This window comes from Amblyomma mixtum, chromosome 7, assembly GCF_055824585.1.
Source record: "Amblyomma mixtum isolate Tamu chromosome 7, ASM5582458v1, whole genome shotgun sequence".
Classification (NCBI taxonomy): domain Eukaryota; kingdom Metazoa; phylum Arthropoda; class Arachnida; order Ixodida; family Ixodidae; genus Amblyomma; species Amblyomma mixtum.
Genome location: NC_143018.1, coordinates 61,098,068 through 61,113,149, shown reverse-complemented (window position 1 = coordinate 61,113,149; position 15,082 = coordinate 61,098,068). Strand labels below are relative to the sequence as shown.

The 15,082-nt window shown below is 44.6% G+C and overlaps 1 protein-coding gene across 2 annotated transcripts in view; it reads left to right on the top strand.

Moving 5' to 3' along the window:
- Positions 1 to 8,372, top strand: part of LOC149336251 (uncharacterized) — a 34,468-nt gene extending 26,096 nt beyond the window's left edge. For both annotated transcript variants that reach the window (XM_089552783.1, XM_089552782.1), the window contains 3 exons: positions 173 to 306; positions 4,462 to 4,567; positions 8,119 to 8,372. In XM_089552783.1, the coding sequence (XP_089408909.1) occupies positions 173 to 306; positions 4,462 to 4,567; positions 8,119 to 8,332 (454 nt within the window). In that variant the 3' untranslated portion in view covers positions 8,333 to 8,372. The remainder of the gene's footprint in view (positions 1 to 172; positions 307 to 4,461; positions 4,568 to 8,118) is intronic.
- Positions 8,373 to 15,082: the final 6,710 nt, after the last annotated feature.

Below are 15,082 nucleotides of genomic sequence, written 5' to 3'. Positions count from 1 at the left end.
TGGGACGTTAAATCCCATAAACCAAACTAAACCAAACCAGACTAATGTGCTTCCTTGTATCTTAGAAGTTTGTGATTGATTATTTTTAGTCTTAAGAGGACACAGGAAAGCATGAATTCTCCTCGTAGCCAGTGCGTTTGTGTGAAAGCGTTGTCATCTGTTCCTTTTTCAGAGAAATCACGGAGAAGGAGCCTTGCCACCAGAGGATAGCACGGTGCCCTGAGGAAGTGAGAACTAACTTCAGTCGCCAGGAGAAAGGGTACGAAGCCATACGCGACCTCTTGTGCGACCACAAGGCTGCCCGAGGTAAAGAGTTTTGAAGCTTATTTATTTATTTATTTTTTATTTGAACATACTGCTAGCCTCACATTTGAGGCCGTTTTAGGAAAGGGACATGTAAGGATCGGTAGCGTTCGCGGGGGTCATTGGAACGCGGCTGGGGGCATTCAAAGCGGAGCGTCTACTTTCTTGGAACGCGGCCGCTCGCGAACGCGCCGGCAATTACGGGTGTCCCCCCACCCCGCGGTACCGATTCGCACACGTGCTGGCACGTATGTGTATTTGTGTTTGTTTTATTTTTATTTTGTGGTGGAGGGAATGTTCTCCGCACGTACTGGCACGGCCGTGCGTTTGTGTTTGTGGAAAGGGCGTTTTGCCCTACAGAAGCTGGAGGGCTGTCCATGCCCTTGAAGAGGCAATCATGTTAATAGTGCAACATGATTGGAAGTTACCGAATGTGGGCTGGGCCTTTAGGGCTTTAAAACCGGGCCCCGGAGCTGGAAGCGGGGTTCTGCGCTAAGGTGAGATGCTACGCATCTTCGGCAACGCCGAGTAGGGGCCGCCCCTAATATTAGCCAGATCCACCTTTTTGTTGTTTGGTTTGTCTTCTTGCCGCTTAATATGTGTATAGTGCCTCAACTTGATGTAATGTAAATATCTGTATATAAACCTTGAAGTCTTCGCCTTACCCCTGCGTCTCAACTCATCACGAGAGCGTCTCTGACGTGGCATCCCAGGTGCAGAGATCAAGCTTCAATCTTCAAGTTAGATAAACCGTCTCTGGCGGGGCACCCCTGGTGCGAGGAAGATAAAGAACCTGTGGAACTTTACTGGACACATTACACATTGAAAGCAACAAACTTAAAGTAGGCACGGTCATAAGCAATTTGAACTGGTGAGGCAGTAGATATGCATTCTATCTTCGTTTATACAAACGCTAAAAATGGGCATAAAGAGGGCTAAGTGATAGGTTAGAATATTTAGCACACGAAAACAGCGACAAAAAGCTATAAGTGAGTACATATTCAAGGAGCAAATGATAAGACGCATCATCTTTTTACAAATATCAAACAAACAAACAGACAACCAAATCAAGATGCCATCATGAAAAAAAAAAGACAGAAGCAACATAGCGCGCATGCATCCTGGTCTAAACTATACGGCATAAGTTGTTCATGAGTCAAAACTTCTGATCATTTGGTCTGTTCCTAGATTCATTCCATCGTTGACCAATAATTGGTCGCTGTATACCGAAGCACTTCAATGAACGGGCTGCTGTGAACTTCACGGAGGTATAGTGTACAGGACTGATAAAAAGTCTACAGGTCACGGGCTTCGCTTTAATCGAGCCTTGTATTGGGATATTTAAGACACCGCGATAACCCGTTGTGTATATATTCTGTACGAATTTGTAACCGCTCACTGCCTTCTCTAATGCCCTCCAAGGGCCATGAAGGAACCTGAAATAAATAAATAAATAAATAAATAAATAAATAAATAAATAAATAAATAAATAAACTGAACCTTTGAGGGATGAGTAGGAGTTTCGCTTTCACCCTAAGAGCCTAAGAGCCCTAAGAGTGTCATAGGCATAGTAAATGCGCAACAATGTGGCTCAAAAGCAGAAGCTCTGGCTTGGGAATGTTTGACATACCCTGTATATGAAAGGGTCAAAGGTCGCACGAGAGTGCAAAGCCATAATTCGTATCTCTTTCGGGATTATTTCATCCACAATTTAGGGCACACGAGGTGCAACGAGCAATGCTCATGCTTAATAAACTGTCATAATCAAAATCCCTCTTCTGGACAAAATGCCGCGAAATCTTTTGTCCTTCACTTCTTAATTCTTCAGTACTTCGTGTTCCTTTGTCTTCAGTCTTACTTCCCTTAGTGTTACAAAGTTACAGGCAAGGGCGTCCGCAGAACTTTTACCAGTGGGGGGCACCCGATGTCCGGGGAAGGGGGAGGCGGTAGGTACGTTTGTAGTTTTCTCTACTAGGGCATAAATAATATCCGTAATTCCAGGGGGGGGGGGGTGCAACCGCCCCCTTCGCCCCCCCCCCCCCCCCCCCTCCTTGTGGACGCCCATGGTTACAGACGAATAATACATGGCGTACGGCGTGATGTAGCGGTTAGTTTCTGATAACGCGCATTGCACTGTATACTCGGCCTCGTACAAGTTAGCATCGTTGTTATCTAGAACAGCATCCGTACGACAGCGCACTCTCTCGCACTTGGCGAGGTGGATGATGCTATTTCTTGCTGTGATTGCTCCTTCTTACCGCCGTAAGTCACTCCGGAGCCAGTCCGAAAATATGACTCTTGGCTCAGGATTCCGGATAGTTTCTTTATCCGCTAAGAAAGAGGGGTTTCGGAAGCGACCCTAAGGCTTGCAATCGCAACTAGTGAGCTGTGCTAGCTTTGCGGTCCCAACATCTCCCCTTGATTGGTCCCCTGGAAGCGTTTTAATGATCGTCGTCAAATTGAAAAGAATGCTAATGTTTCACGAAGGAGGGCAAGTGCGCAATAATATGTCCAACTTTAAGTGGACCCCTGAACCGTGCTGTGGAGGTAAAGATGAAGGAGGGAGTGAAAGGAGGCGGAGAGAAAGAGAGGGCGTAGTGGAGGGCTCCGGAACAACTTCGAGCACCCGGAGTTCTTTTGCGCTGACATCGCACAGCACACGGTTGTCTTTATTTGACGGTATTTCAAAAAAACAAAACAAAAAACGCGGGATGTTCAAACGGGTAAACCCTCCTTATGCCAAACCCTTGTCTTTCACGTAGTTAGGTCCTCGCTGTTTGTTATTAGTGCTTTCATTTGCACAGTATATCTTTAGGGCCCTTCGTTTCCGGGTTTCATTTCTTTTTTTTTTTTTTTGAAATTCGGAGGATAAAAATCGGGCGATACTTTTCGAGCTCATACTGGGGTACACAAACGGGATTATTCAGCAAAAGGTACCATATTTATGGTTTTACCGGGGCTATATTTTGTAGCAGAAGACAATCCACTATAAGCTCTCATTTTCGTGCGGTACATTAAATCCTGTATTTTTCGCACATTGTTCTCCAAACAATATGAAAGTAGCCGGTTGCACTGAAAACCTTCTATAAAGTAAGATTTTTTTTCTCATTTATTCTGACTTCCGCGTGCACGTTCTCATCTACTGCGCAGCACTTCTGCGTCCGTGAAACACCCATCTGTCTTTCTTCACTGCAGCAACATTCATTCAACGTCAATGTGATCATTTTAAACGTAGAAGAGCGTTGCAGAAGGACACCGTTAGGGTGCGCAGCGCGGGGGTCCCAGGTTCGAACCCCGGACCAGAAGGACCAAAATTTGTTTTTTTTCGAGGATTTACTTGCACTCGAGGGGTTGCTTTGCCTGCGTGCTTTCGAATGCGCGTGTATTTTCGCAGGATGCAGCCAAATTTTGTCGAGCCACAGCAGCGAGGGTAACCGCGTTTTCGAAATTCTAATTGATATGGCTATTACTAACGACCGGCTACAAATCTCTGATTGCAACTAGGCCTTTCACTCTACTAGTTAAAAGTTATTTATTAAAAACTTGTTAACCAGCCTACTACTTAAGACGATTCACCGGTTTTCTGGTATTTGCCAAGACTGCAAATACTATGCCGCAGAAGCCATATTTTTGTCCCAGAAAGCCTATCTTTGAAAATTTTGGAAAGGGTTCACTTAAACACCCGATATATCCTGAACAGAACTCGTCGAATTTATAACAGAGTTTACCACTTACCGGCATCAGTGGCCAGTACTATCCAGAAGTGCCCAGCCCCTGTTCTGAAAGTCTGCCATTTATGCCTACCGCATGCCGCCGTATGCGACGAGAGAAGTTTCTATTTAAAAAATTTCTTCCGTGGTCTCACTCATCGTGTTGATGCTCAAAAGGGAGTTTTCTGTCGAAGTACGCCCTTGCTGACTCCCTCAGGCTGATGTTGTGTGGTGCGGTGGAAGATTAGGGCAATACTGTGAGCAGTGTTTATAATTTATTTATAAGCTCAAAATACTGCGGGCTATAATACGCCCCAAACAGGAGGGGCATACAAATACGACGAAGCATAAAGGCACTACCATAAATAAAAATGAAAAAAAAAAAAACACATTAGAATATTGCTGTAACCTTCCGCGATATTTTTTTGCACTCTTGTTTCTGTCACAGACTACTACAATGCTGTAACCTGCCAGGATAGCGCGAAGATTGTTCCTTGCCATGACAAGCACAAGAAAGACTTCGCTTCAGTGTACGACAAAAATATCGGCTGCGGGTGAGTACCTTTCTCTTCCCAGATCCGTTACGATTACCGCTGAAATTTACCGGCGCCTGGTCAGTTCAGTCAACGCCTCGTAAATTCCATTGGCAGTCACATATCGTTGGCTTTGCCAATGGGATCCCTGTGGACACCTCTGTTCATTTATTTGTCGCTAGGTGGCGCCACTAATCTAGGGGTGAAGCGAGGGCTTACGTCATAGGAGGATCTTTTGGCCGAGCTCCTGGCTCCCATAAAACGCCGTTTGGCATTGGAAAACAGAGAGAAAGGAGAAATTTCATTGGAAGTTTAGCTCCTGTCCGGGCCTTTCGCGAAATAAATGGGAACAACTTTGTTCGTTTATTTCTGCAGCCCATTATGCGCTCCATCCTATCAGTGCATGTTCGGAGCAGCCGCGATGACTAGCGAATGAAAGAAAGGAAGAAAGGGTGGTAAGAGTTGCGAGTTAGCGCTTGTCTGCGTCGTTTACTTTCCGTCCCGTGTGTTCCCTGTGCGCTATTTTTTACATCATGAGGTAAGAAGGGGCTTTTTTGCCGATAGAGGCTGCTTTTATTGGGGGGGCACTTTAAAATAGTTGTTGTGGCTTGTGCACGTACCTTAATTATAATTATCGTTAGCAGCCTAACTACGTCCACTGCAGGAGAGAGGATCCTCTCCTATATCCCTCGAATTAACCCTGTCGTGTGCCAGTTGTGGCCACCCCATCCCCGAAAACTTCCTGATAACATCCTCCCACCTGACGTACTGCCGCCCCATGCTACGTCTCTCTTCTTTTGGACTCCACTCCGTTAGCCTTAAGGACCATCGGTTATCTTGCCTTCGCATTACATGCACTCCGCCCTCTTCCGATCTCTTAACGTTACACCTATCATTTTTCTTTCCATAGCTCGCCGCGTTGTCCTTATCTAAAGCCGAACCCTCTTTGTTAGCCTCCGCGTTTCTGCGCCATAGGTGAGTTCCGATAAGGTGCAGCTGTTGTATACTTTTCTCTTGGGGGATATTGGTAAACTGCCATTCATGATTTGAATGAGCTTTCCATGTGCGCTCCACCCCATTTTTATTCTTCTTCTTATTTCACACTCGTGATCCGGATCTGGGGTCACTACCTGCGCTAAGTAGACGTATTTCCTTACCACTTCCAGGGCCTCACCACCAATTATAAACTGTTGTTTACAACTTGCAGTGGCATTCAGTTGTCTCTGCGACCCATGCTGCGCTACTCTTTCACGTGCTTTTTTTTTTTTTGCCTTTACTTTTATGCACCACATTACGCAGGTAATGGTGAGGGCTGATGTGAGGGCTGATGTGAGAGGTGCTGTAAGGACTGATGTGAGGAATGATGATGAGAGGTGGTTCAGCTTAATTTTGGGTGAACCCTTTCTCCTGCCGGGTCAACCCTTGGATACGTGCCTTGACTCGCCACAAACAAATTGATAGGGTTTTAACGCACTTAAACCGAGTGGACGTGCGAAAGCTTATGTTCAACCTGATTGGCTCATGGTTTTGCTTTTCTGGGTCGTCAGCACGTCTGGCGACGATATTAGACTCAAGTTAAGCTCCGATCGAGGTTCAAGCTGATCTTATCTGTTCGCGCCGCGATAGAAGTTGATGAAGACGACGACTTGCAATGGATAGCGTGAGAGTTTAGTTTAGTTTAGTTTATGGGGTTCAACGTCCCAAAGCGACTAAGGCTATGGGAGACGCCGTAGTGGAGGGCTCCGGAAATTTCGACCACCTGGGGTTCTTTAACGTGCACTGACATCGCACAGTACACGGGCCTCTAGAATTTCTCCTCCAAAGAAATTCAACCGCCGCGGCCGGGATCGAACCCTCGTCTTTCGGGTCAGCAGCCGAGCACCATAACCACTGAGCCACCGCGGCGGCCATAGCGTGTGAGTATACGCTGTCAAATTCGGTTGTATGTTTCCAAATTCGTACAATCCGCATTCCATCTTCTGCGCTGAAGTGGCTAACTTATACCACATGGTAAGGGCATGCTAGAAGAATGCAGGTATTCCAAGAATCAGATCATTAACCCAACAATTAAAGACTGGGAGGTGGCCCTGTTCAGCTCACATTCAGAAGACCAGTTTTTGCTGGTGAACCGGGCAAGAGCGGCGGCAAGAGACAGTGAGCTTTGCTCTATACATTATACGTTTCTTTCTCTCTCTCTGTTACAGTTTAGCACGAGGCGTGGGCTGCGGCGAAAGCATAGTGCTCTCGTGCACTGATCAGTGAAGCTTGTCTTTTCGCGCCGCCGCCGCTTCGAATTACAGTCGCGGGTTCGAATCCCAGTCGCGGCAGTGTTTATTAAGGCGAAAGCCTTCAATGGCTCATCCTCTCGCCCGTCCGTCCGGCGTCACATCGAGCGCCTGGGTTGTCTCATCGACGAGCGCAGCTGCCAATCTTCGCCGACAGGTGGAGCTGTCGGCGCGGCGGCGTCGAGCGCTGCTCCGTCGTCAGTCGGTGTGCGGCAGCTAGTGGAGGAGGATGGCTCCCAAGCGGTGCAGCCGTAACAAGCATAGGCAGTCATTGGCAGTCGAAGTAGCAAGACAAAGGCTTTTGCCTAGCGCACTTTAGGCTGCCAAAGTGCCCCCATAGTTTTTTTTATTTAGTTCTATATTTATTCAACATCAAGATCGAGGCTTCATCGATGAACCGGCTTTTGCAGCTTTGGTCGGTTAGTTAAGCTTTCGCTCTAAAAGGCAGTGATCATACTTGGCAAAGAAAGCTGTCGCAGCACTTCCGTTTATTCATATCACTGCACAAACTCTCGTGTGAATGCAAGGATGTGCATTTGGATTACCGGCCATTAGGGCATGTCACGGTCATTGCAATACATTCACTTCGATAAGTAAAGGACAATACATGCGCACAGACACTATACGCACAAGTGTATGAAGAGTTTAAGTGATAAATCATTTTACAGCTCCCGTTGAATCATGTATTTCCATTTTGAAAAATGTGACCATTCTGCTGCAGCTGGCTTTGCCACGCCTACTTATTCCAGCCTCCTTAATGTTCGGCAGGCCTGTTTTCTTGGCTGTATTGCATATCGTTGATATATGTGTAGTTAATATTAATATTTACCGGTACTCGCCTATGGGGCAGAAACGTGGAGGCTAACGAAGAGGGTTCAGCTTAAGTTCAGGACAACGCAGCGAGCTATGAAAGAAAAATTATAGGTGTAACGTTAAGAGATCGGAAGCGGGCGGAGTGGGTGAGGGAACAAACGCGGGTTAATCACATCCTAGCCGAAATCGAGAAGAAGAATTGAGCTTGGGCAGGGCATGTAACGCGAAGGCAAGGCAACCACTGGTCCTTAAGGGTAACGGTGTGGATTCCAAGAGAAGGCAAACGTAGCAGGAGCCGGCAGAAATTTAGGTGGACGGATGAGATTAAGAAGTTTGCAGGGATACGGAAGACGCAGCTAGCAAAGGAAAGGGTTAATTGGAGAGATACGGGAGAGGCCTTTGCCCTGCAGTGGGCGTAGTGAGCCTGATGATGATGATTAATAATATTAATATTACGGCCTATTTTATTTACAGGATTGCGCAAGCCGGGATAGCCTGCTACGAGAGTTCGTTCTCATCAGACTGCGCGTTGTCGCTGCAGTCGGCCAAGTCGGTGGTCATGAGGAGCGAGAACGCTCTGCTACAGCTCTACGGTTGCGATGGATCGGCGGCGTCATACTTGGCTCCAGGGCAGCTTCTTCTGGCTGCGGCAGCTCTGATCCTTCTGCGCTGGACTAGTCTGTCATGAAAATGGAATGCGAAAATTGAATAAAGAATTTTGCCTGTCACGCCAAAACAAAAAAACAAAAAACAGAGAACTTAGTGTTTTGCGCCATCGGATGATTCGCACCATTGTTTTGCTCGAACTGAAAGCGGCCCGCTTCAATCAGCAACAGTTTCTCCGCGAGTTTTCTTCTGTCCTTCTGCTCGCTTACCCAACAGTTCTGGAGAAAAGCATTTTTGAACGGGAACCAGTTTATGGACGCAGCTTTCTCATACATAGAAAGATTTCACTATGACAGTCAATACATATCCAGCAATTCTGGAGAAAAACATCTTTGAACGGAAACCACTTTATGAACGCAGTTCTTTCATACATTGTAAGATTTCACTATAACAGTCAATGCATACCCAACAATTCTCGAAAAAAAGAATTTTTGAATGCGAACCAGTTCATGGACGCAGTTTTTGTTTCATATAATGTAAGATTTCACTATAACAATCAAAATATCCGCAGATCTCCCGTCGGCACGCTTGCATTTGTTTGCTATTAGTGTTTTTGATGCAATCAGAAGTGTTCCAAATTGGTTTTTTATTGCATTTTTAACTGCTCGATGCGAGTGATGGAATGCTCTGAAAGAATTATTTTGCTACACATCGGAATAATGGACCATTACCTTCAATATTTCAATATCAATATTTTAGAACATTCCAATATTAAAAATTTTTGTCCAAGAATGTGGGGACATGGGTTCCTTCTGAGAGCCTCCAAAATAATCTTCTCAACTGCGTTGAAACAAGAGGACGCTAAGATTGGTGGCAAACCTATCCTCTTCCTGCAAGTTTCGTGGAAGCTGCGATTACTGTGTGCAACAGCTCTCTTCGCACTGCCTCGGTGCGCATAATGGCAGCGGTTGGCAACCACAGTGCAGTGGTATTACGCAGAAATCAGCCTAAGGAGAGCGCAAGCATGGAGGAAGAGACAGCGCAAGACTCTTTAAAATTTATTGAGTGAGAGAAGCATATCAGAGAGCACCTCACTGAACTGGTTTATACACTAAAAACGCGAATATGCCTATATGGGAGTAAAAAGGGAATAAGCTATCCTCTAGAACACTTCCTTTTATAAAAGGAGTGCTCTAGGGGATAGCTTATTCCGCTCTTATTCCATCCTGTTTAGGGTGCGTGTCCTTATACACTCTAAACAGAAAAGAGTAGAAAGGGGGTAATCTGTCCTCTAGCGCACTCTCTTTTATACACTATAAAAGGAAAGGAGTAGCAAAAGAGTAATCTGTCCTATAGGGTACACCCTCACATATAAGCGCTCCCTTATATGTAAGGGTGTGCGCTATAGGACAGATTACTTCCTTTCTACTCCTTTCTGCTTACTGTGAGTGCACTAGAGGACAGATTACTCCTTTTCTACTCCTTTCAGTTTAGAGTGCATACGGACATACTCTCTAAACAGAAAGGAGTAAGAACGGAGGAAGCTGTCCTCTAGCGCACACCCTTTTATTAAAGTGTGTGCGCTACAGGACAGATTACTCCCTTTCTACTCCTTTCTGTTTAGAGTGTATACGCATATACACTCTAAACAGAAAGGAGTAGAAACGGAATAAACTGTCCTTATAAAAGGGGGTGCGCTATAGGACAGATTACTCCTTTTCTACTCATTTCTATTTAGAGTGTATACGGACATACTCTGTAAACAGAAAGGAGTAAGAACGGAGGAAGCTGTCCTCTAGCGCACACCCTTTTATTAAAGTGTGTGCGCTACAGGACAGATTACTCCCTTTCTACTCCTTTCTGTTTAGAGTGTATACGCATATACACTCTAAACAGAAAGGAGTAGAAACGGAATAAACTGTCCTTATATAAAAGGGGGTGCGCTATAGGACAGATTACTCCTTTTCTACTCATTTCTATTTAGAGTGTATACGGACATACTCTGTAAACAGAAAGGAGTAAGAACGGAGGAAGCTGTCCTCTAGCGCACACCCTTTTATTAAAGTGTGTGCGCTACAGGACAGATTACTCCCTTTCTACTCCTTTCTGTTTAGAGTGTATACGCATATACACTCTAAACAGAAAGGAGTAGAAACGGAGTAAACTGTCCTTATAAAAGGGGGTGCGCTATAGGACAGATTACTCCTTTTCTACTCATTTCTATTTAGAGTGTATACGGACATACTCTGTAAACAGAAAGGAGTAAGAACGGAGGAAGCTGTCCTCTAGCGCACACCCTTTTATTAAAGTGTGTGCGCTACAGGACAGATTACTCCCTTTCTACTCCTTTCTGTTTAGAGTGTATACGCATATACACTCTAAACAGAAAGGAGTAGAAACGGAATAAACTGTCCTTATAAAAGGGGGTGCGCTATAGGACAGATTACTCCTTTTCTACTCATTTCTATTTAGAGTGTATACGGACATACTCTGTAAACAGAAAGGAGTAAGAACGGAGGAAGCTGTCCTCTAGCGCACACCCTTTTATTAAAGTGTGTGCGCTACAGGACAGATTACTCCCTTTCTACTCCTTTCTGTTTAGAGTGTATACGCATATACACTCTAAACAGAAAGGAGTAGAAACGGAATAAACTGTCCTTATATAAAAGGGGGTGCGCTATAGGACAGATTACTCCTTTTCTACTCATTTCTATTTAGAGTGTATACGGACATACTCTCTAAACAGAAAGGAGTAAGAACGGAGGAAGCTGTCCTCTAGCGCACACCCTTTTATTAAAGTGTGTGCGCTACAGGACAGATTACTCCCTTTCTACTCCTTTCTGTTTAGAGTGTATACACATATACACTCTAAACAGAAAGGAGTAGAAACGGAATAAACTGTCCTTATAAAAGGGGGTGCGCTATAGGACAGATTACTCCTTTTCTACTCATTTCTATTTAGAGTGTATACGGACATACTCTGTAAACAGAAAGGAGTAAGAACGGAGGAAGCTGTCCTCTAGCGCACACCCTTTTATTAAAGTGTGTGCGCTACAGGACAGATTACTCCCTTTCTACTCCTTTCTGTTTAGAGTGTATACGCATATACACTCTAAACAGAAAGGAGTAGAAACGGAATAAACTGTCCTTATATAAAAGGGGGTGCGCTATAGGACAGATTACTCCTTTTCTACTCATTTCTATTTAGAGTGTATACGGACATACTCTGTAAACAGAAAGGAGTAAGAACGGAGGAAGCTGTCCTCTAGCGCACACCCTTTTATTAAAGTGTGTGCGCTACAGGACAGATTACTCCTTTTCTACTCCTTTCTGTTTAGAGTGTATACGCATATACACTCTAAACAGAAAGGAGTAGAAACGGAATAAACTGTCCTTATATAAAAGGGGGTGCGCTATAGGACAGATTACTCCTTTTCTACTCATTTCTATTTAGAGTGTATACGGACATACTCTGTAAACAGAAAGGAGTAAGAACGGAGGAAGCTGTCCTCTAGCGCACACCCTTTTATTAAAGTGTGTGCGCTACAGGACAGATTACTCCCTTTCTACTCCTTTCTGTTTAGAGTGTATACGCATATACACTCTAAACAGAAAGGAGTAGAAACGGAATAAACTGTCCTTATAAAAGGGGGTGCGCTATAGGACAGATTACTCCTTTTCTACTCATTTCTATTTAGAGTGTATACGGACATACTCTGTAAACAGAAAGGAGTAAGAACGGAGGAAGCTGTCCTCTAGCGCACACCCTTTTATTAAAGTGTGTGCGCTACAGGACAGATTACTCCCTTTCTACTCCTTTCTCTTTAGAGTGTATACGCATATACACTCTAAACAGAAAGGAGTAGAAACAGAATAAACTGTCCTTATATAAAAGGGGGTGCGCTATAGGACAGATTACTCCTTTTCTACTCATTTCTATTTAGAGTGTATACGGACATACTCTCTAAACAGAAAGGAGTAAGAACGGAGGAAGCTGTCCTCTAGCGCACACCCTTTTATTAAAGTGTGTGCGCTACAGGACAGATTACTCCCTTTCTACTCCTTTCTGTTTAGAGTGTATACGCATATACACTCTAAACAGAAAGGAGTAGAAACGGAATAAACTGTCCTTATAAAAGGGGGTGCGCTATAGGACAGATTACTCCTTTTCTACTCATTTCTATTTAGAGTGTATACGGACATACTCTGTAAACAGAAAGGAGTAAGAACGGAGGAAGCTGTCCTCTAGCGCACACCCTTTTATTAAAGTGTGTGCGCTACAGGACAGATTACTCCCTTTCTACTCCTTTCTGTTTAGAGTGTATACGCATATACACTCTAAACAGAAAGGAGTAGAAACGGAATAAACTGTCCTTATAAAAGGGGGTGCGCTATAGGACAGATTACTCCTTTTCTACTCATTTCTATTTAGAGTGTATACGGACATACTCTGTAAACAGAAAGGAGTAAGAACGGAGGAAGCTGTCCTCTAGCGCACACCCTTTTATTAAAGTGTGTGCGCTACAGGACAGATTACTCCCTTTCTACTCCTTTCTGTTTAGAGTGTATACGCACATACACTCTAAACAGAAAGGAGTAGAAACGGAGTAAACTCTCCCTATATAAAAGGGGGTGCGCTATAGGACAGATTACTCCTTTTCTACTCCTTTCTATTTAGAGTGTATACGGACATACTCTCTAAACAGAAAGGAGTAAGAACGGAGGAAGCTGGCCTCCAGCGCACACCCTTTTATTAATGTGTGTGCGCTATAGGACAGATTACTCCCTTTCTACTCCTTTGTTTAGAGTGCATACGCACATACACTCTAAACAGAAAGGAGTAGAAACGGAGTAAACTGTCCCTATATAAAAGGGGTGCGCTATAGGACAGATTACTCTTTTTCTACTCCTTTCTATTTAGAGTGTATACGGACATACTCTCTAAACAGAAAGGAGTAAGAACGGAGGAAGCTGTCCTCTAGCGCACACCCTTTTATTAAAGTGTGTTTGCGCTATAGGACAGATTACTCCCTTTCTACTCCTTTCTGTTTAGAGTGTATACGCACATACACTCGAAACAGAAAGGAGTAGAAACGGAGTAAACTGTCCCTATATAAAAGGGGGTGCGCTATAGGACAGATTACTCCTTTTCTACTAATTTCTATTTAGAGTATATACGGACATACTCTCTAAACAGAAAGGAGTAAGAACGGAGGAAGCTGTTCTCTAGCGCACACCCTTTTATTAAAATGTGTGCGCTATAGGACAGATTACTCCCTTTCTACTCCTTTCTGTTTAGAGTGCATATGCACATACACTCAGTGAAGTTCGCGGTGCCGTGTTTTGTTTGCTGCATCCGGTCGCTTTATGGGAATGCCTATTAAGTCCCTTTTCTTGGGACCTCCGCACAACCGCACAGAAAGGGGTCAGTGAACCCAGCGGGAGAAGGGAGGCGCCGAATGGCGGGGGACTACAGGAGACGTCAAACTCCCCTCATGGACTGAGTCGTTAGGCGGCATCCTGTGTGCACGTGAGTACGGCGAGGCTGACCCGCGCCACAGTGCGTGGCTCTTTGTACCATGTCTGCAGCGGCATGCTTTGACATATTGTCACGCTAGCTGCAGGCATGAGGAGCGACGACGAGAAACAGATGAGTTGAAATGGCGTTCCTCGAACTTGGCGGCAACCGGACGTTGGGAAAGCGAGTGTTCGCGAAGCTCGCAGCGGGAAAGCATAATTATCCGAAATCGTGATGGTGGAAAGTGTGCATATGTGTACAGTGTCGCGATGAGTTACCTTCTTTCCCCAATCATTCATTGGTTGTGTTATTCTTTCCCCAATTGCTGATTGGTGGTATTTTCCTTTCCCCAATAAGTTATTGGGTGGATGTTTGTATAGTACTTGATTGGTTATTCTCCCACCGAGGGCGGGGACATGGGATTTAAAACCCGCTGCTTCGGCAGGACCGAGGGCTGGATTCGTCACGTAGAAGTACGAGCCAGTCAAGTGTAAATATGTTTTCTCCTTGCTTGTATCTTCCTTTGTGCTTTTAATTGTTATAAAAAGTTTAACCTCTCCAGAAGTGTCCTCTTGCAATGTGATTGAGCAAAACGAATCTTCAAGACGTCAAGAATCCTACAACAATCATCATTAACTAAATTTCCCTCTACGAGATCAAGAGGGAGAGCAACTCACTCTAAACAGAAAGGAGTAGAAACGGAGTAAACTGTCCCTATATAAAAGGGGGTGCGCTATAGGACAGATTACTCCTTTTCTACTCCTTTCTGTTTAGAGTGTATATGGACATACTCTCTAAACAGAAAGGAGTAAGAACGGAGGAAGCTGTCCTCTAGCGCACACTCTTTTATTAAAATGTGTGCGCTATAGGACAGATTACTCCCTTTCTACTCCTTTCTGTTTAGAGTGTGTACGCACATACACTCTAAACAGAAAGGAGTAGAAACGGAGTAAACTGTCCCTATATAAAAGGGGGTGCGCTATAGGACAGATTACTCTTTTTCTACTCCTTTCTATTTAGAGTGTATACGGACATGCTCTGTAAACAGAAAGGAGTAAGAACGGAGGAAGCTGTCTAGCGCACACCCTTTTATTAAAGTGTGTGCGCTACAGGACAGATTACTCCCTTTCTACTCCTTTCTGTTTAGAGTGTATACGCACATACACTCTAAACAGAAAGGAGTAGAAACGGAGTAAACTGTCCCTATATAAAAGGGGGTGCGCTATAGGACAGATTACGCCTTTTCTACTCATTTCTATTTAGAGTGTATACGGACATACTCTGTAAACAGAAAGGAGTAAGAACGGAGGAAGC